The sequence below is a fragment of the Onychostruthus taczanowskii genome, unplaced genomic scaffold (genome assembly GCF_017590055.1).
Source record: "Onychostruthus taczanowskii isolate IOZ18803 unplaced genomic scaffold, ASM1759005v1 scaffold91, whole genome shotgun sequence".
NCBI classification, from domain to species: domain Eukaryota; kingdom Metazoa; phylum Chordata; class Aves; order Passeriformes; family Passeridae; genus Onychostruthus; species Onychostruthus taczanowskii.
Window position 1 is genome coordinate 2,302,467 of NW_024507105.1, and position 24,602 is coordinate 2,327,068.

The 24,602-nt window shown below is 64.6% G+C and overlaps 4 protein-coding genes across 8 annotated transcripts; 3 read left to right on the forward strand and 1 right to left on the reverse strand.

Annotated features, from left to right (window-relative positions):
- Positions 1-1,327: 1,327 nt before the first annotated feature.
- On the forward strand, positions 1,328-3,917 carry RAMP2 (receptor activity modifying protein 2). Of its 2 annotated transcripts, XM_041426341.1 has the most exons (5): positions 1,328-1,438; positions 1,585-1,735; positions 2,767-2,877; positions 3,273-3,375; positions 3,503-3,917. In XM_041426341.1, the coding sequence occupies exons 2-5, from the start codon at positions 1,675-1,677 to the stop codon at positions 3,756-3,758; spliced, it is 531 nt and encodes a 176-aa protein (XP_041282275.1). In that variant the 5' UTR covers positions 1,328-1,438; positions 1,585-1,674; the 3' UTR covers positions 3,759-3,917. The 2 variants fall into 2 exon arrangements, with proteins under 2 accessions (XP_041282275.1, XP_041282274.1); XM_041426340.1 differs by lacking the exon at positions 1,328-1,438 and having other exon boundaries at positions 1,439-1,735.
- A 151-nt stretch (positions 3,918-4,068) lies between these two features.
- Positions 4,069-8,123, forward strand: VPS25 (vacuolar protein sorting 25 homolog). Of its 3 annotated transcripts, XR_005954258.1 has the most exons (8): positions 4,069-4,276; positions 4,386-4,531; positions 4,629-4,682; positions 5,030-5,118; positions 5,547-5,622; positions 6,122-6,720; positions 6,849-6,990; positions 7,248-8,123. XR_005954258.1 is itself a non-coding variant. In XM_041426339.1 (6 exons), exons 1-6 carry the CDS (start codon positions 4,077-4,079, stop codon positions 6,232-6,234), a joined length of 678 nt encoding a protein of 225 aa, XP_041282273.1. In that variant the 5' UTR covers positions 4,069-4,076; the 3' UTR covers positions 6,235-6,745. The 3 variants fall into 3 exon arrangements, 1 of the variants encoding a protein (XP_041282273.1); XR_005954257.1 differs by having other exon boundaries at positions 6,849-8,123; XM_041426339.1 differs by lacking the exons at positions 6,849-6,990; positions 7,248-8,123 and having other exon boundaries at positions 6,122-6,745.
- A 3,906-nt stretch (positions 8,124-12,029) lies between these two features.
- Positions 12,030-23,762, forward strand: WNK4 (WNK lysine deficient protein kinase 4). Of its 2 annotated transcripts, none has more exons than XM_041426329.1 (20): positions 12,030-12,630; positions 17,412-17,584; positions 17,737-17,957; positions 18,174-18,331; positions 18,844-18,932; positions 19,006-19,225; positions 19,295-19,625; positions 19,784-19,914; positions 19,989-20,056; positions 20,136-20,277; positions 20,369-20,485; positions 20,559-20,714; positions 21,004-21,061; positions 21,201-21,335; positions 21,446-22,026; positions 22,249-22,345; positions 22,445-22,871; positions 22,984-23,186; positions 23,261-23,358; positions 23,435-23,762. In XM_041426329.1, the coding sequence occupies exons 1-20, from the start codon at positions 12,178-12,180 to the stop codon at positions 23,435-23,437; spliced, it is 3,861 nt and encodes a 1,286-aa protein (XP_041282263.1). In that variant the 5' UTR covers positions 12,030-12,177; the 3' UTR covers positions 23,438-23,762. The 2 variants fall into 2 exon arrangements, with proteins under 2 accessions (XP_041282263.1, XP_041282262.1); XM_041426328.1 differs by having other exon boundaries at positions 23,438-23,762.
- Positions 23,763-23,895: 133 nt separating this feature from the next.
- Positions 23,896-24,600, reverse strand: LOC121347597 (cytochrome c oxidase assembly factor 3 homolog, mitochondrial). Its single transcript, XM_041426342.1, has 2 exons — positions 24,344-24,600; positions 23,896-24,262 (listed from the first exon to the last, which is right to left on the reverse strand). Exons 1-2 carry the CDS (start codon positions 24,540-24,542, stop codon positions 24,150-24,152), a joined length of 312 nt encoding a protein of 103 aa, XP_041282276.1. The 5' UTR covers positions 24,543-24,600; the 3' UTR covers positions 23,896-24,149.
- Positions 24,601-24,602: the final 2 nt, after the last annotated feature.

Genomic DNA, 24,602 nt, shown 5'->3' on the forward strand with positions numbered 1-24,602 from the left:
GCACAGGGACCAGGCTCCCCAAGCTGGGCAGTTGGCCCCCAGTGTGGCTGTGGCCAAGGGGCTTGGCTGCCTCGTGCCCCTTGCAGCTGCCCTCACACTCAGCAGAGCCCAGAAAGGGGTTCAAACCCCAGGGAGGAGCTGCCCATCTCCTCCGTGCCCCCAGGTCTTTGAGTGGCCAGCGACAGCCTCCTTCCCTCCCAGTCCTGGCAGCTAATGAGTGTTAGGAGAGGACTGAGGGTGAGGGTGACAGGTCAGAGCAGGGATAGGGAGCTTGGGATTCCCTGGGCATGGAGTGGGTCCCATGGCACGAGGGGAGGCTGGGCACCGGGCTCCAGATGCTGCATCTGCCTGGGGGATCTCTGGGAGAAGATTCACAGGCAACCGAGCCTGCACGGGTTGATCTCCTTCCTCAGCACCCCAGGTTGGGGCTGGCAGGGAACGCCGGGGATGCCAGGCTGGGTGGGGAGCCCAAGCCCTTGGCAGGCAGCCACCGTCCTGTCCCTGCCCATCCCCTCCGGACGCCCCAGGAGGGGGGCGGCAGTCCCAGCCCTGGGGCCGCGCTGAGATCATTGGGTGTCTCCCTGGCAGAGGCTCCTGCCACCCGGCTGGAGGCTCCGCCGGCTCCACCACAAACAGGGACCAGTGGCTCCAGCCCTGCCGCCACTGGAGTGCCGGGGATGACTTCCAGATGTGGCCACTCGCCCGCAGAAGGTGGCTGCTGCAGCCTGGGAAGCATCAGACAGCTCTGCCAGGACCTTTGCTGGGGAGCTGAAGCCCAGTGCGATCCGCAGCAGGGAGGGTCCGGTCCCTCCGAGCTGTCCTGCATTGCACTCCGGTCCCTGCTCTGCGTGCCTGCAGGCGGCTAAAGGGGAGGCTTTGGGCTGCGCTCTGCCCCGGCCAGGCGTGAAAGGTCCTTTGCAGGAATGCCACCCCCAGTGGGGGGGACATGGGCCCCTGGGCGGGAACTGCTCCAGGAAGGGGGGCTCCGGCAGAGTCAAGCGGGCGCCAGGCTGGGCAGCGCAGGAGGAAGGCACTGGGGCCAAGGACTGCCAGGGTCGGCCAAGTGTCTGCCCTCTCCCCACCTCCTCGGCCTCGTGCCTGGGGTAGATTGTGTCACCACCCTTCCCTCCTTGGCCACGGGCAGGAGCTGGGGCTGCCCCGGCAGTGCCGCCTGTGGGGCAGGTGCCCGGGTGAACCAGAAACTGCGGTTTTGGGGCCGTGGGTCCCCCTGCCGCCCCCATTCCCGGGCGGCAGCACCCGTCCGGGGACATTGTGCTTTCCCGTCCACTCCCCCCGCTGCTGGGCTGCCTGCCCTCCACGCAGGAGACGAGGGATTTCACAACCCAGCCCAGACAGGATTAAAGAGAAATACACAAGTAAACAAATCGCGGCCTCGTAACGCTGGACGTGCTGTTCAGGGAGTGGATCCTCCAGGCCGGTGGGTGAGGCGCGGGCGTCGTGGGTGCCGGGGTGCGGGAGCGATGCCCGCGGGGGCCGGCACCGCACGGGACAGCGCAGGGTCCCGCCGGGAGAGCCGCTTCAGAGCAGCACTGAGCAATCTCATTTTTCACACGTCTCCTGTAGTCAAACTGCCCCTGTCAGAGGAAAGGAGTTGCTTCCTGTTATTTCCATTGAAATCCTTGTCCCGGTCGTTAGCCGGCAGGCTTTGGCAGGATGGCACCGTGCGCGCACATGAGCTCCGGCCGTCTCTCCCGAGGGCTCCTGCTGCTCTGCGGTAAGTGCGCGGGGCGCGGCCCCGGGGGCTCCGCACCCCGAACCACCCCGCACGTGGCCGCCCTCCCACTCGTGGGGCCTGGGGCCACGGTCTTGGCTCAGCCCGCCCCCATCGCCCCACCCCAAAATGGGACCAGCCTGTCAACGCTGAGGTTAGCTGGGGCAGACATGGCCGGGGGGCACTGCAGGTGAGCACCAGGCGCTGTGGGGAGCTCCCACCACGCTCAGCCACCATCTGGCAGGGAGCCCTGCAAAGACCCGGGCTGGGAGAGGAGCTGTAGCACCACACATGCCCAGGCAGGGGGGCTGCATGGGGCCATCAGGGACAGAGATCGGGACAGGGTGGGCTGCCCTTAGCACAGCCAGTGTGCTTGCCCAGGAGCGCCCCGTGTGCCCAGCTGTGCCAGAGCTCCCCACAAGCAGCCCAAGGAGAGCTCAGTCCGGCAGTTCAGCGTGGAGCCAGCATCAGTGCCCCACAGCCGAAGGTGGAAGATGGATCGGGCAGTCTCCTCCAGCCATGGGGCTCCCGTGGGCCAGGCGAGACGTGCCCCACGCCCTTGGCAGGCTGTGCTGGGTGTGGAACTGATGGCAGGCGGAGGGGCTCTCCAGCAGCTCTGTGCTGTGGCCAGCGCTTCCTCTTCCTGCCCCAGCCCTGTCCGGCTGACACGCAGCACCACGCTGGCTCCCCATGGGTGGGGGTTCCATTTGCCCCCATGCTGTGACAATTCCCCATGGTTCGTAGCCCCTAAACAGCCCCTCCAGACATTTGGATAGCTGCCTGCAGCCTGGCTAGCCCCTCCCCACAGCCCCTGCCCATGCCAGGGCTGGATGCCCTAGCCCCAGCATGTGCCAGGCTCTGGCTCCCTGTGCCCCACCTGCCGGTTCCAGTGTCCCTGAGGGACACCCAAAATCAATTACTTCCTGTAAACCCAGCCTCTGCCAGGGCAGCCCCTGTGCATTGAGCCCTGTCAGCACCCTTATCCTCCCCTCAGACCCTGTGTCCCCTCTCACCCTGTGTCCCTCCCTCTGCAGTGCTCCTGGGGACTGGCCTTTGTCACACAGACGCCGTGACAACGAGCTTCAGCCAGGACACTGGGACAAGCCCACCCACGGCCACATCCAACTGGACAACCCAGTCCATGGGTGAGTGTTGGGGCTCAGTGAGGGCCAGGCAGCACTACAGGACAAATGGTACCCTGGCCAGGGCTGGCAATGGTACACAGAATGACCCCTTCTTTCCCCAAGCCATCCCAAAACCAGCTGGCCTGTGCCATGAAGCTGTTGCTGCCATTGCCCACAGTGGGGGCAGTCAGCAGCAGCCTGCCCTCCCTCTGTGCCCCTGGCATTGCCCTGGGCTGCTGCAGGCTCCAGGCAGCATCCCAGGGCTGCTGTAGGGTCCATCCCTCACTGTGCTGGTGTCTCTGCCACCAGCCTGGGCAGTGCTCCAGATGCCAGGTGTCACCTGGCAGCAGGGGCAGGCAGGGATGATGCACTGTGGGCAGAGGCATGCTGCCCGAGCTCAGCACCTTTCCTCACAGAGGGGAATTACACCGCCATCACACAGCACTGCTGGGATTACTTCGTCTACCTGATGAGGAATGTGATGACATCGGAGCTGTGCGAGTGGAAAGTCATCAGCAGGTAGGGGCCAGCAGGACCTTCCCCTCCAGCAGCAGGGGCAGGGGCTGGGCACTCACCAGAGTCCCGCTGGTGCGGGGTGTGTGTCCCCGGTGTCCCAACCCCTGCCGGTGTCCCGGCTCTCCTCCAGGCCCTACAGCGAGCTGCAGCGCTGCCTGGAGGAGTGGGCAGAGCGCCTCAACCACAGCTACCCCAACGCCCTGGCGGAGCAGTACATCTTCCAGAGCCACCACCGCTACTTCCACAACTGCACCCTGGAGCACCCGGTGTACTTCGACCCGCCCGAAGATGTGCTCCTGGCCATGATCATCGCACCCATCTGCCTCATCCCCTTCCTCGTCACCCTGGTCATCTGGCGCAGCAAGGACGGCAAGGCGCAGGCTTAGAGCCGCCCTCCCTGCCCGCGTCGGGGCACCGAGCCCCGGCTGCGGGGCCGCCCGACCGCCCGGTGGGCTCTCGGGGCCACCACCCCGCGCAGCGGAGGCGGCCGGTTCCTCCCGCGCCTTCCCCACCCCGCGGCCCGGGATTAAACGCTTCTCCCCCCACGCCTGGCGCTGGTTCTTCGGCCGCTCGATCCCTCCACGGCCCGGGCCGGGCCAGCTCCCACCGCCAGCGCCCTCCTGGCGCGGGTCTGCGGGCAGCTTCTTGCCGTGGGGAACGCTGCGGCACCAGAACCGGCACCAGAACCGGGGCCGCCGTCCGGGATGGGCGGGGCTACAAGGGGGCGTGGTCACACGAAGGAAGGGCGGGTTCTCATCGGGGCGTGGCCCCGCTGGGTGGGCGTGGCCCGCTGCCGGGCCGGAAGTGGGGCGGGGCGGAAAGCAGCGGCGGCGGCGGTTCCGGTAACGGCGGCGGCGATGAGCTTCGTGTGGCCCTGGCAGTACAGCTTCCCTCCCTTCTTCACGTGAGCACGGCCGGGGCTGGGCTGGGACTGGGGGAACGGGGAGAGGAGGGGAGCGCGGGAACCGGGGGTGCCGGTGCCCGTCCGCCCCCGTGCTGACCGGGCCCCGCAGGCTGCAGCCCAACGGCGAGACGCGGCAGAAGCAGCTGTCGGCCTGGTGCGCGCTGGCGCTGGCCTACAGCCAGGAGCACCGGCTGCCCGCCATGACGGTGCGGGAGGCTCAGGACATCCCGCTCTTCGCCAACCACCGCCTGCAGCGTATCCTTTGTGCCCGTGCCCGTGCCCGGTGCCCGGTGCCCGTGCCCCCCTCGCCCCTACCCCCGCCTCCGCCGACGCCTCCTTAACCCGCGCCCAGGGAAGCTGCCGCTGGAATCCATCCAGGTGGTGTTGGAGGAGCTCCGCAAGAACGGTGCGTGCCTCGTCCGTCCGTCTGTCCGCCCGTCCGTCCGTGCTCCGGCCGCCGCCGGTGCCCGACCCGCAAGAGCACCGGCTCAGGCACCGGGCAGCTCCGTCCCGCGGGTCTGGGCTGTGCCCCGCCCGGGCCGGACTCTCCGTGGCAGGCGGGTTTAGCTGTGCGGGGACGGGAGGGCTCGGCAGAGAAATCGCTTCCTGCAGACACCGCAGTATTCAGTGTGCAGGGCTGGGCTGGGCTGGGGGCTGCTCGGGGTGCACTGTCTGGCACACGTCCTGAAACCTGAGTGTTTGATCCTTATTTCTGACTGCCCTGCTTCAATCCCTGTTCCTTACTGCTTCTAGGGAACCTGGAATGGTTAGATAAGAACAAAACCAGCTTTCTGATCATGTGGAAGAGACCCGAAGAATGGGGAAAGCTCATCTATCAATGGGTGAGAGCACGGGGGCTGCACACCCAGACCAGGCTGGGTCCCTGAGGATGGGGCTGCTATTTAGGAAAGACCACTACTTGCTTCCTCGCTGCTTTTACCTTTCTCCTTGCACTTCTCTCTGTTGCAGAGAGGTGAGCAGTTATTAGCAGCCTGTCAGCTGTGAGCTGCAGTGTGAGGGTGGTGTTGTCCCCCCGTGTGAGGACAGGGCAGCACCACTGCCTGGCCCAGCTCCTCGCTGTGAAACACACAGGCAGGAGGAGCAGCCCTGTCCTCGTTCCCCCCGGCTGCACCTCCTGACCCCTCTGCCCCAGGGTTCACTTCAAGTGCTGTGCACACTCAGTTTTACACTCTCCAGGACGTGTGAGAGATTTGGACAAGGATGTGCAGCCACATGGATTAAATTTGCTGTATTGCCTTTGTGTTTCCAGGTGTCCAAGAATGGCCTGACCAACTCTGTGTTCACGCTGTATGAACTGGTCAGTGGAGATGACACAGAGAATGAAGGTAAAGTTGGGGCTCGTGTTCTGCAGCAGGTTTTCAGAGCACGCTGAATTGGAGCATGTCAACAGCTGATTGTCAGATTGCAGTCTTGTAGATTAAATATTTTTAAATGTCAGGTGTGAACTCACCCTTTCCCACCATTGGCACAGGCTGCTGCAAAGGCTTTTATCACTTTGCAGGAGCATCCCCCTCTGTAATTGCATTTCCCCTTCCCCAGTGCCTAGCATTTTATCTGGTGTGGTGGGGAATGTTTTATTTCCAAGCCAAACCCCAGCTCTGCCTTGCAGGCTGCTGTGACTCATCCCTGCTGTCTGCTGACCTCTAGGCCCTGTTCCCCAAGCAGAGATGAGATCCTCTCAGTGTTTCCATCACTCTGGATTTGCTGTAGTGTTGTGGTGCTCTGAGAGCCCTCAGCATCGCTGCCCCCAGCCCCTGCACCTCACAAACCTCTTTGTTTCCTGATGTTATTTTTTTCTTCCTGTTGATCTTTGTCCTTCCCTAGAGTTTCATGGCTTGGACGAGGACACGCTGCTCCGTGCCCTGCAGGCCTTGCAGCAGGAGCACAAGGCTGAGATTATCACGCTGGATGACGGCCGAGGCGTCAAGTTCTTCTGACTGGAGCCTCCTCCCCTTCCCTGCTGCAGGCTGGGCTCTCCCTGCCAAGCGTTCCTCTCTGGGCCTGGCCTCAGACTGTGACTGCAAGTAGCTGCATCTTGGGATTTCTTGGGGCAAGATGAGTCTGAGAACCCTTCCAAAGACTTAGGAATATCCTGAGCTCCTCTGTCTGTCTGTTCTCCCTGTTGATGTGTTCAGGAGGCTGAAGCTGCTCTAGGCAGTTCTGAGAGGGACCACCCAGAAGTGAAACTGGACTGCTGCTGGTCCCTGTGCCTGTGATGGCCTCGAAGCAGCCCCAGCTGGCTGGTCAAGCCTGGCCTCACAGGGTCCCCCTGTGTCCCTGCCAGCCACGTGCCTGGGTCCTGCAGTCCTGCTGCAGTGCCAGGGGCTGAGGCAGGAGCAGGGGTTGGCTGTGGAGCCCTCAGTGGCAGAAGGAAATGCACTTGCTGCCAAGCAGGCTGGGGGAAGCCAGGGAACTAATTTCAGGTGATTAAAATGAGATGTATTTATAGAGCAGCCTGGCTGTTTTCATCTATCTTTATTTTTCCATCAGAGACAAAACAGAGCAGTGTACCAGATTTTTGCCCTTCAGTCTTATTTCCTGTCTGCCCCAGGGAAATGCAGTGGTTCCAGGGTGGGAAACAGCACAAGAAGAAAGGAGAAGGGGATCCTTGCTGCCTTTCTCAGGACAACATTTACTTTAAATTTGCATGTGCAGCCTGCTGGAAGCCCCTGGGTTTGTGCAGAGGTGATGGGGTAAGCTCTGTACCACTGTGGCTGGGAGAGGGATGACTCAGCTTTAGGTGATAACAAAGTCCTCAGCTTGTCAGAAATTGTGGCCCAGGTGCAGTTGCTGACCCTGTGAGCCCTGGGGAAGCAGATGGCTGTGCTGGGGCAGGGCCACCTTTCCCTGGTGGGTGTGTGCATGTCACTGGCAGAGGTTGGGGACAGTGCTGGTGTGACCTCAGGTCAGTCTGGGGCCCAGCAGAGCAGATGGCACTTGCACCTCACAGGCTGCCCCTGTCTGGCCTTCCCTGCCCTTGGGGACAACCTGGCACTGGCTGACCTGCTCCTGACAGCTGATGTCAGCATTGAGGAGTTCTCAGTGTAGGTGAGATGCTGGAGTCTGGGGGCTGTGAAATATGAAAATTTGTCCTTTACAGGAGCCCACTGAGCTGGACTTGCTGGGACGTGCTGCCCTGGTGTGGGCACATTGCTCTGGAACTGTGGCTGGAGCCCAGGCTTCCTCTCTGTGCCAGGCTCAGCAGTGCTGTGGAGGAATTCCTGAGTGCCAGCACTTCTGTGCTGAACAAAGGCACCAGCAGTGCTCCAGAGTCACTGACACTGGGCTGGTGTGGGTCCTTTCTGAGGACCATCACCCCCAGGGGCTCTGTCATGGTCCTGCCACTGATGGTGCTGAGCAAACCCAGCAGCACAGGCTGTGCCATGGCCTGTGCCATGAGCCCTGCAGTGCAGCTGTCCCCACAGCTGGACAGCCTCTGCTTGCTCAGGGATCATCCCTCTATATCTGCAGCCACCAAAGTCTCTGTGTAGGATTCTTGTGCTCCCAGTCTGCCCTGGGTTTGTTCCATGTCCAAGATCTGCCTCTGCTTTCCTTCTCATGCCACCTGCATTGCCCTTCCCTCTGTGGTTGCTCTGTCTGCCCTGCTGCTCTTGTAGCCCTGCAGAGAGCAGGGTTCTGTGCCTGAAGTTGTCTGTATTTGACCCCAAACAATTTGATCCCTTCAGCAGCCAGGCTGGAGTGTCTGTTCTCTGCCTGTGTGCACAATCCCGACCTCCCAGCACTGTGTTCCAGGCTGGGAGTGCTGTGTGTAACCTGGCTGTCCTTGAGGGAGTCTGTGTTCTTAATTAAATTTGCTCCCTTCTTAGGAAATGGCTGATGTGACATTAGATAAGCCTAAAACCAGCTTTTCATTCCAAGCCACTCCTGGCAGCAATTCCCATCTCTTTTTCAGCTTCCCATTTAGTTGCTTACTCAGTGAGGGGGGGGAAGGGGAGGAGGAAGAGTATGTCCCCTCTGCAGAGTGGACATTTTGTAAAATTCCTTTTCCACACCCTCTGGGCTGGTTACCAGAGGCCACATCCAGCAGTGCCTGTGAGGACCCTCTGGGACCTGCTTCCCTGGGCTGGACAGTGCTGCTGCACAGAGGTGCCACTGCTGGGGCTGAGGTGCCACTGCTGAGGCCGTGGGATGTGTCCTGGGAGTGGCAGAGCTGGTGCTGCCACCCTGGAGGGAGCAGATGTCCCTCTGTGGAGGTGCTGTCCGGCCCAGCCACACAGCCCTGGGGAGGGGCTCGCTGCAGGAGGTGGCTCAGGGTGGTTTTGGGGAGGTGGGGGTGGCTGGTACAACCCCCTCCTCCAGCCTGTGGCCCCTCAGAGGCCCTGGCCACATCTGGCCATGGTGATTAGGGCTCGCTGGCCAGGGTGAGGCAGAGCTCAGAGGGGCTGGTGCCAAGATAAGGCACTATCAGGCTGGGCACACTCGGATCCCGCTGGTGAGGGAGGAAAGATTCCGAGAAAGCTTTTCTTTAATGCAGCTTCTTAGGAGCAAGAACTGTTTCAGTTTGATAACTTTTTATGTTGGGATAAATGTGCAGGCGGGTCCCATCTGTGCCTCTGGGCTGAGGAAATCCTCTGCAGTGATCTGCCCAGGGCTACAGCCACAGCTGAGGTTTGGGAGCCATCTCCTCCTCCCTGCACTCACGGGAGTTAGGGTGAGAGACACAGAAGATCCCATGGGAATGGGATGGTGAAGCCAGCAGTGAAACAGCCCTGGGTGTCCCTGGGGCCCTCCTGGGACAGCACCCTGTGCTCTGCAGCCCCAGCTGAGCGTCCCCCTCATCCACACCCATCCTGGCCCCTCTGTGGTCCTGCCCCAAGCTCTGGAATCAGAGCAGACAGTTCCTGGCAGGGCTTGGTGGAGCCTGGAGCTGAGCAGGGCTTTGATTCACGATCTAATTTTGAGGAGAGCGATTACACAGTTCCTTGTACTCTTTCTGGCAGCCAAATGTAGGCGAGAAATGGGTTATGTTCCCTGATTGTGGCGGTTCCTCAAAGTGAAGCCTGGCACTGGCACCTGCAGCCCAGAAATGTCACCCTGATAACGCTGGGGAGCTGCAGTGGGCGCCTGATTGTGGAACACGAGCCTCCTGGTTTCAGGCCAAGCTGGCTGCAGATTGGTGTTCCTGGCCAGCTCAGGAGAGGACCTGTTCCTGAACTGCCACCTCCCTACCAAGTTCTGGTGTGGAGTGGCATTTGGAAGATCATTTAGGGAATTTCTCAGGCCACTCACAAGGGAGGTGTGGGAGGGCAGCAGCTGGAGCAAACTTCATCCCTAATTTCCTCTCCTGTCTGCAGGGGCCTCATTGGACTGGAATACTCCCCTGCTCCTCTGGGATCTTCCAAGGCATCTTGTTTCACGATGGAAACCCTTGATAAGGAGACATGAGCCTGCCAGGGACCAAACTGAGATCCCTACGTGGCTCTGTGTCTCTGGTTGGAGAGCTGGGGCTCCCTGCCAGCCTGGGCTGTGTTCCTGGGCCTGGGCAGTGCGTGGGCCCTGGCAGGGACCCCCGTGTGGGGGCAGCCACAGAGTCAACCTAGAGGGCCTCGGGCAGCATGCCCCCTTTTCTGGCCATGCTGAGACCGTTCTGATAAGGCTCACCTGAACAAAGAGCATTGTTTAACAGAGCTGAGTCAAACCACGTTGCATCCTACAACCCAAGAGTGACCCATGGCAGGGCCAGTGCAAGCACTGCACCTGTGGCCTGTCAGTCCTGGCCTTTTGGCTCAGTGGCCACGGGCACCCCAGCAGCAGGCAGAGCCCTGCAGGGGCTGGTGCTGGACGTGGTGTTCTGCCAGTGCTGCTTGTTCACCTGGGACCAAGCCCCTCACGTGCTCCGAGGGGTGCAGGGCTGAGTGGGGATGTGGTTGCTGCTCACCAGCCAGTTCTGCTCGAGCAGCTCTTGGCAGGGAGGCATCGGTCAAACCCCTGGGTGGGAAGGAGGTACCCGGCTCCTCGGGCAGGAAGAGGTGCGTCGGCTGGGGGTAGCAGAGCAGAGATCAGCAGAGAGACACAGGTCGGCCAGGAACATTTCATTGAACACTTGTCCCTCCCTCTTGCCAGCGGGGGTTTGTGGGGAGCAGCCGTGCGGGACGTGGCCGCAGCCGTGCTGCGGGTCAGCAGCTCCAGTCACCCGGCATCACCCTGCGGGTGCCAGGCTGGCGTTTGGGAGACCATGACTGCCTTCCCTTGTCGATCCACCCCTTAATGTTTCCGGTATCGTTGAGTAGAAACAATCTGACCTCAGGGAAAAGAAATCAGCGGTGGCCTCAATTGCTTTGTGTTTTGTGTAAACAGCCTCACCGGCAGAACAACCTTCTCCTTCAGCCTGGAGAGACAACACGCTCTTGTCCGGCTGTTGGCTCCCGCGGGGCTGACACACACCTTCGACTCTTCCTATTTGCGTGACCCTAATTTCAGGATTTCGGACCGTAGTGACCCCGAGCGGGGTTCTCTGGGGCAGCGTGAGGGGGAACTCGCGTCCCGGCAGCGAGACCCGGCTGCTCCAGGACACGCTGCTCCGGGACCAGAGGCAGAAACTGCGAGGAAATGTTTAAACCAGGGACGTTCCTGCGTCGCTCTCCGGCTGCGTTACTCACAGCAGCCCCGGAGCCCCACGGGGCGGCGGCAGGGAAGGGGCTGTCCTGCGGGGAGGGGACAGCAGGAGCCCCTGGGTCCGGGTGGGCGCCGGGCGGTGTCCCCCGGCTGGGAGGGGACATCCCAGCACCCCGGGCTGGTCGGCAGCGGTGCCGGGGCGCTCGCCCGCTGCTGGCAGCCCGTGTCTAGAGCTGCAGCGCTGGGCGCCGTCCAGGGGCCTCTGCCCGGTGTGCTGTCGGTGCGGTGCCCGTGCCCGGTGTGCCATCGGTGCGATGCCCCTGCCCGGTGCTGTACCCCTGCCCGGTGTGCTGCCCCTGCCCGGTGCGGTGTCGGTGCTGTGCCCCTGCCCGGTGTGCCATCGGTGCGGTGCCCCTGCCCGGTGCGGTGCCGGTGCTGTACCCCTGCCCGGTGCGGTGCCCCTGCCCGGTGCGGTGCCGGTGCTGTACCCCTGCCCGGTGCGGTGCCCCTGCCCGGTGCGGTGCCGGTGCTGTACCCCTGCCCGGTGCGGTGCCCCTGCCCGGTGCGGTGCCGGTGCTGTACCCCTGCCCGGTGCGGTGCCCCTGCCCGGTGCGGTGCCGGTGCTGTACCCCTGCCCGGTGCGGTGCCCCTGCCCGGTGCGGTGCCGGTGCTGTACCCCTGCCCGGTGCGGTGCCCCTGCCCGGTGCGGTGCCGGTGCTGTACCCCTGCCCGGTGCGGTGCCCCTGCCCGGTGCGGTGCCGGTGCTGTACCCCTGCCCGGTGCGGTGCCCCTGCCCGGTGCGGTGCCGGTGCTGTACCCCTGCCCGGTGCGGTGCCCCTGCCCGGTGCGGTGCCGGTGCTGTACCCCTGCCCGGTGCGGTGCCCCTGCCCGGTGCGGTGCCGGTGCTGTACCCCTGCCCGGTGCGGTGCCCCTGCCCGGTGCGGTGCCGGTGCTGTACCCCTGCCCGGTGCGGTGCCCCTGCCCGGTGCGGTGCCGGTGCTGTACCCCTGCCCGGTGCGGTGCCCCTGCCCGGTGCGGTGCCGGTGCTGTACCCCTGCCCGGTGCGGTGCCCCTGCCCGGTGCGGTGCCGGTGCTGTACCCCTGCCCGGTGCGGTGCCCCTGCCCGGTGCGGTGCCGGTGCTGTACCCCTGCCCGGCGGGGCGGGGGCGGTGCCGCCGGGCGGGGCGGTGCCGGTGCCGGGACCGGCGCCCGGACCGGGTCTCGGCGGTCGCTCCCGGTTGCGGGGTGGCGGAGACAACGGGTGCGAAGCTGCGCGGGAGCGGCCGCTCCCACCGCTCGAGCCGATGCTGGCGGCCGAGCCCGCCGCTGCCGGAGCCATGTCCCATCCCGAGGCGGAGCGGGCGGACAGCGGCTCCGCGCCGCAGCCGGAGCCGGAGCCCGCTCCAGGGCTCACCGGACGGGCCCCGCACCGTAACCGCAGCCGGCGGCCCTCGGGGCGCGATTCCCGACGTGCTTCCTCCCGCTTCAACCGGCGGAGCTCGGCCGAGCTGGAGCTGCTGGGGTACCCGGCGCCGGACGGGGAGCGCGGGGTGTCGCCGCCGCCGCCGCCGGCCGCCGCCGGGCTCCGGGAGCCCGAGGAGACGGAGAGCGAGGAGGTAGAGACGCGGGCGGTCGCCACCTCCCCCGACGGCCGGTTCCTCAAGTTCGACATCGAGATCGGCCGCGGCTCCTTCAAGACCGTCTACAAGGGGCTGGACACGGAGACCACCGTGGAGGTGGCCTGGTGCGAGCTGCAGGTACGGCCCCTGCCCCGCCCCGGGCCAAGGGGCTCCCGGAGGCACTCGGACCCTCTTCCGTCCAGTTTCCCTCCGTGGGCAGCCCTCCCCGGCCCTGACCCTGCCCGGCTGCTGTGTGGGACCCGCGGGGCACCTCCCCGGGCTGCAGCCCGTACCGGCGAGGGCAGGCACCCTCGAGCCTCCGCTTCTGCCGGTCCCGGTGCCACAGCAGCGGGGCAGGGCTCGGTGCGGGCTCCCCTCGCTGCCTTGCACTGCGCCCATCACTGCCGGTGCCTCGGTGCCTCGTGGGTCTGCTGGCCTGGACCCAGACTCCTGCTTAGAGCCCCGCTCCTGGCCCTCCTGCTCATCACGTGCTGTTTTCCATTTGCTTTCTTGCTGCCTGCACTATGGAGCATGCCAGGGTGCCCACGTTCTTGATGCCAGTCCTTTCTCTGGTGCTTTACAGGTGGATCTGGGGCTGAGCATCCCACTGTGTTTCTGATGCTCAGCAGCTCGTGGGAGGACAGCGAGGGCAGCAGTGCCCTCTCTGCATGCCTGCCTGTGCTTGTGTTGGATCTGCCTCCCAAAGTTTGCTGCCATAGCCCTTGGTGTGCCCTGGGGCTCGTGCCTGCAGCGAGCTGGGGCTGGCTGTCACCTGGGAGCAGGGTACAACATGACCTTGGTGCTCTCTGCCTGCTTGACCTTGGCTGAAATTGTACATGGTCACCTGTGGGTGCTTTCTGTGATGCTGCCAGGGCCTCTCTGCCTGAAGCAGCTGGACCTGTGCTTCCAGATCTCTGAGGAGCATCCCCATCTCCTCTCTGCTGCCACATTCTCCATCTCCTTGGCTTCCTGCAGCCTGCCAGCAGGATGCTGAGAGCAGTGGTGATAGTGCTGCCTCCACAATGTGTTTTCCCCGTCAAGTGCTTTTGATGGACCTGATCTTGTCCAAGGAGGTGCACAGGGAAATCTGTGCTGTGGGGCTGCCTTTTCTCCTTGGAGCTCCTGGGGAGAGGTTTTGGTGAAGTCCAAAGTCTCCCTCAGGCTCCTGATCCTAGGAAGGCTCCTGTGGTGGGAAGGTCCAAGTCCTTGTTGACACAGAAAAACGTGTCTTGCGAGTTTGTTGTCTTGTTCCTAAAAGCTCAGTGCATTGCCTGGGCTGGGTCCTTGGGGTGGCTGCAGCCCAGCAGAGCAAGAAGAAATCCTGAGAGACTGGTGGGTGGTTTCTAGAGGGCTGACTACGGTCTCTTAGTGAGGAAGGTGAAGATTTGCCCCCCACTCCCATGGGCTGCACAGTTGCTTCAGTTGTTGAGAGTTCAGTTCAGAGCCAGCTCAGTTCTCCTGCCCTCACAAAGCCCCACAGCTCCATCCAAACGCCCCTGAGCTGTCTTGAGTCCCTTCAGGTGGCAACCACTGACTGGAACAGGCTCTCCTTGGCGAGCCAGGACCTTCCTTCTCTGGATGAGTCAGCTGTCCGCAGCGCTTCCCGCTCAGCCAGCTTCGTGTCCCTCCCCGTGGGTCTCAGCCCCACGTCCCCTGCCCTGGGGCCTGGCACCCACAGCAGGGCTGGCAGCAGGTCCTGTTCCTGCTCCTCCCTGCGTGCAGGCACTGCTGGTGTCTTGGAGGGGCTGTGAGGGGATGAGCCTGCAGCACCCAGGTGGAGGGGAGAAGGGAGCTGGGAAGCAAAATGCTCCCGCGTCCCGGCCCAGCAGGCACAGGCTGGCCCTGCTGCTGGTCCTGCCAGCCAGGCAGGAGTGGCACAACCACTCACTTGTCCCCTGGGGGTGGCTGTGGAGAGGCTGGGGTCCCCTGCCAAGGACCCTCCTATGAGCATCCCACGGTGCTGGGAAGATCTGACCCCTCTGGTCCTGCAGCCTCCCAGGGGATGCAGACAGGTCCCTGCTCCCACCCCGTGCCTGCCCTCTCCCCTCCCCACCCAGTGTTTGGCTCCATTCCACTGATTGCTCTTTATTCAGTGTCTCTTGTACCCAAATCTGTGTCCCACAGGGGGCTGAGAGCACAGATGCAGACATTTAGAAGTTTGTTTTCTTCAGCAATCATGCAAAGAATTGGACACTGTGACACAAATATGGGATTTGGAACCACAAATAAAAATGGTTGTGGTTCTGCCATTTTAAAAATAGCTTTGTCCTGTGCACTTCACAGTTCTCCTTCTATTGCCTTTCAATTCCAAATGAGTACTTAACCTCAGGCCTGACCTGTTCTGCACCAGAGAACCTGGTTCAGCTGCCGTGATGGATCCCAGTCCCAAACCCCAGCTCTCCCTCCTGTCCTTGCCCTGACCTTCCCTCCTCAGAGCCTGGTGAAGCAGAGGTTGGCTTTGCCTGTCTTCTGTCTCCCTGAGACCCCTCAGGGGACCTGCCCATCCCTGTCCCCTGTCCTGAACGCAGCGTCTGTCTGTCCACAGCCCCGCTGTTTGTGCTTTCCAGCTTTAGCCTGGCACTATTTCTGTCCTAGGTGCTGCGGGCGGTGGGGAAAGAGGAAACAGGGAGGAAACCAGAGGCCCAGAGTGGGGTCTGGCTGTAAATACCTGACTGTGCAATTTCCCTGTGGAACCCCTTGGGGTTCCCCAAGTGGGCAAAAGCATTCTGGGCAGCAGGCACTGCTGTGCCTCCCCTGGCTCCAGCGCCCAGGTAACCTCAGCCAGCAGCCCTGGAGCTGTAGGGCACCTTGTGTGTGTGTGCTCACATGGCTGTGAGCACACAGGAGCTCCTGCTTGGCAGGGCAGACCCACAGGGAGGGCAGCGAGGCGCTGGCACCCACTGCTCACAGAGAGCTGGCTCCTCTTGGGGGCTTGGGATCTCCCTGGGACTGTGGATGTGGCTGGAGGGAGAGTGCTGGGCACTTCCCAGCTCTGGCCCTGTGCCCCACCGTGGTGCTGCTCTGAATGCCCCTCCAGAGTGCAAGTGCCAGTGCAGAGCCAGGGATGGGGGAGCCCTGTGAGTGCTGCAGAGGGCACTGAGTGCTGCCAGGCTGGGAACAGCCTCCTGCTGCAGGGACAACAGCCGTCCCCACCCTCCCTTCTCCTGCAGCTGGCCTCAGCTCCTGGTGCTGGCTGCGCTGGGCTCCTCAGCAGCCAGCTCCTGGCTCACAGGATGGGCTGGACCATTGCCACCCCGCTCCTCGTGGTCCCCGTGCCACCACCCCCAGCGTCCTCCTCTGCCCTGTGTGGGAGAGGACGTGGTGTGCCCATGCTGTGTGCCATGTCTGTGCTGGCAGCCCTGTCTGCCCTGCCCCTCCTGGTGTTCCTCCAGCCAGGCTGTGCCCAGGCTGGCCTTTGATGCCCACACTCAACAGGGAGAGTATCAGCACAGGGCTGGGAGCTGCTGCCACTTGGGTCGTGTGGAAGGAACGATGCCAAGTGAGCCCAGCAGCCCTGGCACAGGCTCGGGGGACAGCCTTGCCTCCCCCAGGCCTTACTCCAGGCACTCTGGGAGAGGTGGCCTTGTGCTGGGCATGGCACAGTGAGGGCTGTGCTGGCACAACTGCTCCAGCTGGAGTCCACTCTGCCTCAGCTGGGAGAGCCGTGGGCACCTGTGACTGCCCAGTTCACAGCCCGTGCCAGCTTCCTCCTGCCCTTGCAGGTTTGTGGGGTGCAGTGAAGCCTCTGGACAGCTCTCAGTGGGTAGGAGAGGGCCAGAGGGGTGGTGGTGACCGTGGCACTGGGCAGGGAAGCCGGTGTGTGCTGCTGGCCCTGCAGGGGTTCGGGTGCTGTTTTCCTCCTTCCCTATGAAAGGTCCCATTCATGCTGCTGCAGCAGGCTCAGGTTCTCATCTGGGCTGAGCCTGTCCCTGAGCATGTATTAAATGTGGGGGGATTATGGAGCAGCTCCAGCCAAGCCATGGGGCCGCCTGTGATGCAATGAAAATGTTACGAAAGCCGACGGGATTGATGGATGGTGGCCACTGGCCAAGGGGCCGAGACAGTTCTGGCAGCTCTGGTGGTGGGAGCTCTGTGGCAGCTCCAGTTTCCTTGGCCTCTGAAAGTGGGCTGGGCAGGGGTCCCAGCTTGGAGGCCCCCACGCTCTGCAGGACCCCAGGTTGTGGTGGGGTTGTTGCTGCTCCTGCTCCTGCCCAGGGCTGAGCCTGTGGGGCTGGACCTGGCTGCTCCAGCCCTGGCTCAGCTCCCCTGGCCCTGCACCCCGGGGCTGCGTCCCTCCAGCATGAGGGGGCTGTCCCCTCCGCTGGCCCCTGCCCCAGCTGCAGTCAGCACCCTCGGCTTGTGTTTCCACTTTAATTAACTCGAGCAGGAGGAACATGGAAAAACCTGGGCCGGAGCCTCCCCCGCCTGCTTTCCCCAACAAAGGCCTCATTGAGGCTGGCCCAGCACCCGGCTACACGGAGCCCAGTGCTGACGGAGCCCCGGTGGGGCACAAGAGCCACGGCCACCGTGCCTGCACGGGGCAGGATGGCAGCAGCTTCTGCAGACCCCCACACGTCCCCTCCAGCTGCAGCCTGGGGTTCCCTGTCCCGAGGCAGCGTGGTGGGCTCCAGCTGGGGGCTGAGTGAGGGCAGTGGGCCCAGCACAGGGGAACTGCACGGGTTCCTTGGTGCCCCGTCTGTCGTGCACCCACCCAGAGCAGTGGGCTGGTGGGGGGACCACAGCGCAGGGTGGCCCCAGCCACGTGTGTGCCCCCGTGCTGAGGGACAGCAGGTCTGTGCTGCGGCCACAGAAGCCTCCTCTGCCTCGTATGGGGACATGAGGGACTTTTGTGGCCAGGGCAGCCCCCTGTGCTCGGCAGGATCCCCGTGCCCTCCTCACACCCCCCCTGGCTCCCACAGACACGGAAGCTGTCCAAGACGGAGCGGCAGCGGTTCAGCGAGGAGGTGGAGATGCTGAAGGGGCTGCAGCACCCCAACATCGTCCGCTTCTACGACTCCTGGAAGTCAACCATCAAAGGCCAGATCTGCATCGTGCTGGTCACAGAACTCATGACGTCCGGCACCCTGAAAACGTGATTGGGGCAGGCAGGGGAGGGAACGGGGTCCCCGCTCTTTGTTGTGGGGTCATCTGAGCCAGGATGGCAACGGGAGGAGGGTGGGCTGGAGCCAAGGCTGGGCCACGAGTCTGAGCCCCGCAGGTCTGAGCCCTGTTGGTCCCTGGCAGGTATTTGAAGCGCTTTAAAGAGATGAAGCTGAAGGTGCTGCAGCGCTGGAGCCGGCAGATCCTCAAGGGTCTGCATTTCCTGCACACTCGCTCGCCCCCCATCATCCACCGCGACCTCAAGTGTGACAACATCTTCATCACGGGCCCCACGGGCTCCGTCAAGATTGGGGACCTAGGCCTGGCCACCCTCAAGAGAGCCTCCTTTGCCAAGAGTGTGATAGGTGGGGCTGGGCTCCTGGGAGCTGTGGGGGCTGCAGGACCCCGGGGGTCCTGAGCTGCACTGCTCCTCCAGGGAGCTCCTGGGAGCTGTGGGGGCTGCAGGGGGTGGGCATCCCGGGGTCCTGAGCTGCACTGCTGCCTGCAGGGAGCTCCTGGGAGCTGTGGGGGCTGCAGGGGGTGGGCATCCCGGGGGTCCTGAGCTGCACTGCTGCCTGCAGGCACCCCCGAGTTCATGGCGCCGGAGATGTACGAGGAGAAGTACGACGAGGCAGTGGATGTCTACGCCTTTGGGATGTGCATGCTGGAGATGGCCACCTCGGAGTACCCCTACTCTGAGTGCCAGAACGCCGCCCAGATCTACCGCAAGGTCACCTCGGTGAGGCCCGGCCCCAGCTGGGGGTGGTGCTGCTGGCTGATCCCACAGGAGGCAGGGGGCACGGTCAGCTGGAGCTGTCAGGCCCTGCTGCTGACAAAATGTGTCACTGTGAGGGTTGTGTGAGTGTCTAAAGATAGTGAGGGGTTGCTCTGCCATGCGATGGAGCTGTGGGTGGTGGTGGTGGGGCATGGCTTGGCCAGACCCCACATCCCTGGCTCTGCACCAGGCACTGCCAGTGTGTTAATGGGGTGGAACGGGAGCAGTGTGCTCGGTCACCCTGGCCTGGAGCACTGCAGCTGCCCTGACCGGTCACGGCCGGCTCCTGCCAGCTCCTGCCTGTTGGGGTGGAAACTCTGCACCCTGGGGCATCCTGGCTCGTGCAGGCACACGTGGCCTGGCTACCGGGGCCACTGCAGAGCTTGTGTGGCCCTGGGCTGGTTGTTCCCTGGGCCCTGGGAGCCCCAGGCTCCGGGATGGCACAGGAGGTGCTCACTCACTCTCATTACCCCCAGGGCCTGAAGCCCAGCAGCTTCTACAAGGTGAAGGTGCCCGAGCTGAAGGAGATCATCGAAGGCTGCATCCGCATGGACAAGAACGAGAGGTGGGGGCAGAGCGGGGCCTGGGTGGCAGGGTCCCCCTGGCCCTGAGCCCACACTGAGCTGTGCCCTCTGCAGGTACACCATCCAGGACCTGCTGGAGCATTCCTTCTTCCAGGAGGACACCGGGGTGCATGTGGAGCTGGCTGAGGAGGATGATGGAGTCAAGTCTGGGCTCAAGCTCTGGCTGCGCATGGACGACTCGAAGAAGCTGCATGGCAAATACAAGGACAACAACGCCATCGAGTTCCTCTTTGAGCTCTACAAGGATGTGGCAGAGGAGGTGGCTCAGGAGATGGTGGGTACAGAGGTGGGGGAGCCCTGGGGGGTCCCTACACCCCGAAGTGACAAGCTCCCTCCTGTGCAGGTGGTCCTGGGCTTTGTCTGTGAGGCCGACTACAAGCTGGTGGCCAAGGCTGTGCGGGACCGTGTGGTCGCCATCAAGCGCAAGCGGGAGAAGCTGAAGCGTGCCCAGGGCGCTCCATCACCCGCCGAGCCAGAGCAGCCCCCGGGCGTCCTGCGGCTGCTGGAGGAGCTCAAGTCCCCGCTGCCACCTGGTGCCCCCACGCCTGCCCTGGCCACGCCTGGCTCTGGGGACTCTGCCTTCAGCAGCACCTTCCCCCTGGAGCCTGAGGAGCCCGAGGCTGACCAGCACCAGCACTTTACCTACCGGCACACCAGCTACTCCTCAGCCACCTGTACGTAGGCACCAAGGGGCAAGAGCTGGGTGGGCAGCAGGGGAGCTGGGTGGGAAGCAGGAGGGGGGTCTGTCAGCTTCTCCCAGCCCCACAGCCCTCCCCCAGCTGCCCAGCCAGGGAAGGGACTGGCTTTGGTTCACGCCAGTTCTCCTCCACAGCCGACTGTGAGACCGATGGGTACCTGAGCTCCTCTGGCTTCCTGGACTCCCCGGACCTGGCCCACCGCAGCTTTGTGGCAGTGGACCCCACCAGCCCGCCCCTCACCCGGCCCGTGCGCTGCTTCCCCACGGTGAGCACGGCCCCACGGCGGGGAGGGGGCTCAGGGCAGCTGTGGCAGCAGCTCACCCCCTCCTCTCCCTGCAGAGCATCGCCGTGCAGCTGCCCACGGAGCATTTGCCCCCTGCCAGTGGCTTCTCCTCCTCGGTGGACAGGTGAGGCTGGGGGGTCGGGCAGGGAGCGTGGTGCTTGGGAATGGCCATGCTGATGCTCTGGAGCTGGGGCTTCCTGCAGCTACACCTCGGATGTGGCATCGGGCATGAGTGATGGCTATGAGGGGCTGTCAGCCAGCGAGCAGAGCACCAAGCTGCCGCCCAAGAGAGCCTCGGGGAAGCTGCTGCGGCGCCGAGCCCGGTCCAGGCTGCGCATCACCAACGTGAGTGCCACAGGGGCCAGGCAGGGGCCAGGAAAGTGCCAGGCAGGGCCAGGAGGGTTCTCCTGGGCTGAGCCAGCCCTGCCGCCCACAGATCTCCGACAAGAACGACCGAGTGGTGGAGTGCCAGCTGCAGACCTACAACAACAAGATGGTGACCTTCAAGTTCGACCTGGATGGGGACAACCCGGAGGAAATTGCAGCCGCCATGGTGAGAGCAGGGGGAGGGTGAAGGTGGGGTCTGCCTGGCTGGGCTGGGTGCTGATTGACCCCTCCACCCTCAGGTCCACAATGAGTTCATCCTCAAGTCAGAGAGGGAGAGTTTCATCAACCGTATCCGGGACATCATCCACCGTGTGGAGACCCTGCTCCGCAAGGACGGCCGCAGTGGCACCGAGCTGCCCAAGGGCCCTGAGGCTGACAGTGCTCTGGGCAGCCCCGTGAGTGCCAGCCTGGCCCTGCCAGCGCTGGGGAAGCTGCTGCTGCTGCTGCTGGGCATGGCTTTAAATGCTGCCTGGCCCCAGGGAGTGCAGGGTGGGGGCTGGGGTGCAGGGTCCTCCTGTGGTCACTTACCAGCTCCTGTGACAAGTCAAGGTGCTCGCCAGCACAGAAGAGACTCCAGCTCCTGTCCCCACAGGTGGTGGGGCCAGGGTGGGGCCCAGTGGGGGCTTGGCACAGCCTGGCTGGGGCCTCTGCCCCAGTGCTGGGCTCAGCTCACCCTTCTCGCAGGTGGACCTGCAGCTGCAGGGGCTCTCGCGCTCCATCTCCTCCTCATCCTCACTCAGTGGTATGTCTGTGCCCCTCTGCGGGCCCTTCCCGTCTCCCCAAGCCTCGTGCAGGGCAGGTGATGGCCTCAGCCAAGCCCTGAGTGTCTCAAAGGACATGTCCTGCCCTGGCTGAGCCTGGCTGTCACCCCTGTGCCACAGACCTGAGCTGCACCAGTCCCAGCCTGTCTGTCCAGTCCCCCGTGCTGCCGCTGCTGAGCCGCTCCCCATCAGAGACCAACCTGGCCAGTCCCGTGGAGCTCCCGGCAGCCCCGGGGCCACTCGGGTCCCCCACAGGTACCAGTGGCAGGCTGGGCATGTTCATTGCCCTGGGGCTGCCAGCTGCTCCCCTGGGCAGGGGCAGGAGGTGGCCCTGGGGGCTGCTCCTGATGCTTCTCTCCCTGCAGGCTCAGTGCAGACCTGGCCCCTCGTCTCGATGACTCCATCCTGGCTCACATCGTCACCAGCACTGACACCAACGCTGACTCCCCAGGGGACCCCAGGGGGGCCTGTCCCCCCAGCCCTGCCCCAAGCCCTCCTGTCCCCCCAGCCTGTCCCCCCATCTCCTGTTCCCCATGAGCCCAGCAGCCCCCTGAGCCCCGCTGTGACCAGCACACCCTTGTCCCCCACTACCCCCCTCTTGTCCCTGGCCAATGTGTTCTCCCTGGCAGTGATGACTGTGGCCCACACTGTCTCCTCCATTGCCAGCTCAGGTGGGCACCTCTACCCACCACTGCTGCCACGGCCACAGAGTCTTGCCCTCGGTGCCCCACGCTTTGTCTACCCCAACCCCACCAGCACAGACAAGCCAGTCCCACCTGGCAGTGGGATCCCAGAGTCAGTGGGAGGTGCTGTCCCCACTGCTGGAGTGCCCATATCCTCCCTTCCCTTGGCACCAGCCCCAACGTGCCCCCCGGGCAGCGAGGCCGTGGGGAGCCCTCTGCAGCTGCTGAGCCCATCCACATCTGGGAGTGCAGAGGGCAGCACGGTGAGTGTGGGTGTACAAGGGTTGTCCAGGGCTGCTCCAGGTGGAGCTCAGTGTCAGCAGGGCTGGGTGGCTGCTGCGGATGCTGCACTGGGATGGGATGGAGCCTCATGGCTTGTGGAGCCACTGGGATGCAGCGGGTGGCAGATCCCAGGGCACGGAGGGGAGGACAGGAGATGTGGCAGGACCTGGGGTGGGGCTGCTGATGTGCTCAGGTGCCCACAGGTGCTGCCCGGTGCTCCCAAGCCCAGCCACTCTCTGATCATCTCGGAGGCACCAGCCCCCAGCGCGCCCAAGGCGCAGCTCTCGCCCATCAATGAAGGTAAGCGGGGCAGGGCCGAGGCTGTGCCTGTGCCAGGGCACCGCAGTGCCCGGCCAGCCCCTGTGCCCTGAGCCCACCAGCTGCCCCTGACCCCCGCAGAAGCCAAGCCCCAGGTCCTGGGCCGGTTCCAGGTGGTCCCAGCCCGGGACCTGGCCGTGAGCTCCGCGGTGCTGGGCAGCAGTGACGGGGAGCAGCACGGCCCGGAGCCAGCAGCGAGCGGCTCCCCGCCTCCCGCGGTGCCCGACACCAGCCACAGCTCGAGCAGCGACTCGGATGTGGCAGCGGAGGCAGCGGAGCGAGGCCCCAAGGCTGAGGAGGTGCCAGCCGAGGGGGGCACCGCTCCTGCTGCGCCGGCGGGGAGCGACCCAGGGGAGGGCCCTGGGGAAGAGAGCACAGAGAACGTGCCGCAGGCCATGCTGAGCCAGGTGTGGCTGAGCTACTCCCGCAGCTTGTCCTACGTGAGCAGCGATGACACCGAGAGCGAGGACGAGGAGATCTGGGAGGAGCTGCAGAACCTGCGCCAGAAGTGAGCCGGGGCTGGGCTGCACCTGGGAGGCGACCCGCGCTCCCAGCCAGCCCGGGGGGGAGCTCGCTGTCCCTTCCCCAGGCCCCGCTGCCAGCCCCTGTCCTCTCCGCAGGCACCTGGCGGAGGTGCAGCTGCTGCAGAGCGCCCAGAAGAAGGAGATCGAGGAGCTGTACCTGCGCATGGGGAAGCAGCCGCCGCTGGGCATCGTCTCGCCCGCTGCCATGCTGTCGGGCCGCCAGCGCCGCCTCTCCAAGGGCAGCTTCAACCCGTCCCGCCGCAACAGCCTGCAGCGCCTGGAGCTGGCACCGCCCGCAGGTGCCGCCCGCTCATCCCCGGCGGCCACGGGGCTGCTCGGCCCGGCCGCGCCCTCACTCGCGCTGTCCCCGCAGGCATCATGCGCCGTAACTCGCTGAGCGGCAGCAGCACCGGCTCGCAGGAGCAGCGGCTCAACAAGGGCGTGACCTTCGCCGACGAGCTCGGGCGCATGGTAAGGGCAGGGCGGGATGCCACGGCGCTCCCGGCCGAGCCCGCGGCGCTCGGCTCACGGCTGCTTCTCTCCCCAGTAGCCGGCTGGCCAAGAATGACTCCGTGAACTACCTCATCCAAGTGCCTGCTGCCCCGGGGCGGGCAGAGCCAGCCCGGCAGAGCCCGTGCTCCCAGCCACAGCCGCGTGCCCGCTGTCCCCAGCCCCTCAGCTGGAGGACACGGGCGAGGCGTCTCCGTCCTGGGGGGCTGGAAGGAGCTGAGCCCGCCCCGAGGATCCCCGGCTTGTCCCAGCCCAGCCCCGGAGCCCGCCCGCCCTGCCGGCTGCAGCACCGCGATCCGGGAGCACTTTGATATGAACTGGCGTTGGAAAAGCGTTTTCATAAACACGGATTGAATACAAACGGTGTCTGCTGCGTGTCTGTGGGGCAGGACGCGCGGCTGCTTGCCTCACTGTGTGAGGATAAAGAGCAAAGCAGAAAATCCCCCCTCAGCCGCCCCTGAGCCGGGCTCAGCTCAAGAGATCCGTGACAACGGGCGCTGAGGCGTTCTCCAGTGAGGGATTTATTGTGGGGAGTGCCGGCACCGGGGCGCCCCTGTCCTTCCCGCGGGCACGGCCCCGGGCCGGGCTCTGCCTGCCTGCGGGGAGCCCCCGGGGCGTTCTCCCGGGCCAAGCAGAGCACGGGGCAGGCCCGAACCCCTCAGGCGCAGCTGCCTCGAGGCCCGTCCTGCCTGGCGCGGGCGGCAGCTCAGTCCCGGGCCGAGCCGAGCCGGGCCGGGCCGGGTTCTCCCCGCTCAGCTTGCGGCGCCCTCGGCCCGCGCCCGGGCCCGCGCCCGCGCCGCCTCCGCCTCCTGCTCCAGCTCGTCCAGGAACCGCTCCTGCGACACCGAGTAGAAGGTGTAACCGTCTGCGGGGGGAGTTAAGGAAAAGCAGCGGGCGCGGCCCCCGGAGCCCCCCGGCCCCTCGGTTCCCCGGCCCCGGAGGATACAGATGCCAAATGTCACGGCGCCGATGCCGAGCGCCAGCAGCACGTTGCGGCTGCGGAGCCGGCGCTGCAGGGCGCGCTGGCGCTGGACGTGCTCCACCTGCGCCATGAGGCGGCGCTGCTCGGGGCTGAGCCCCGGCTCCCGGGCCGGGTCGATGCGCCGCGCGAACGCCGCCTCCCCTGGCTCTCCCGGCGCCGCCATCTTTCCCCGCCGTCCCCGCGCGGCGACGTGACGTCACATCCGGCGGGGACGCGCTGGCCA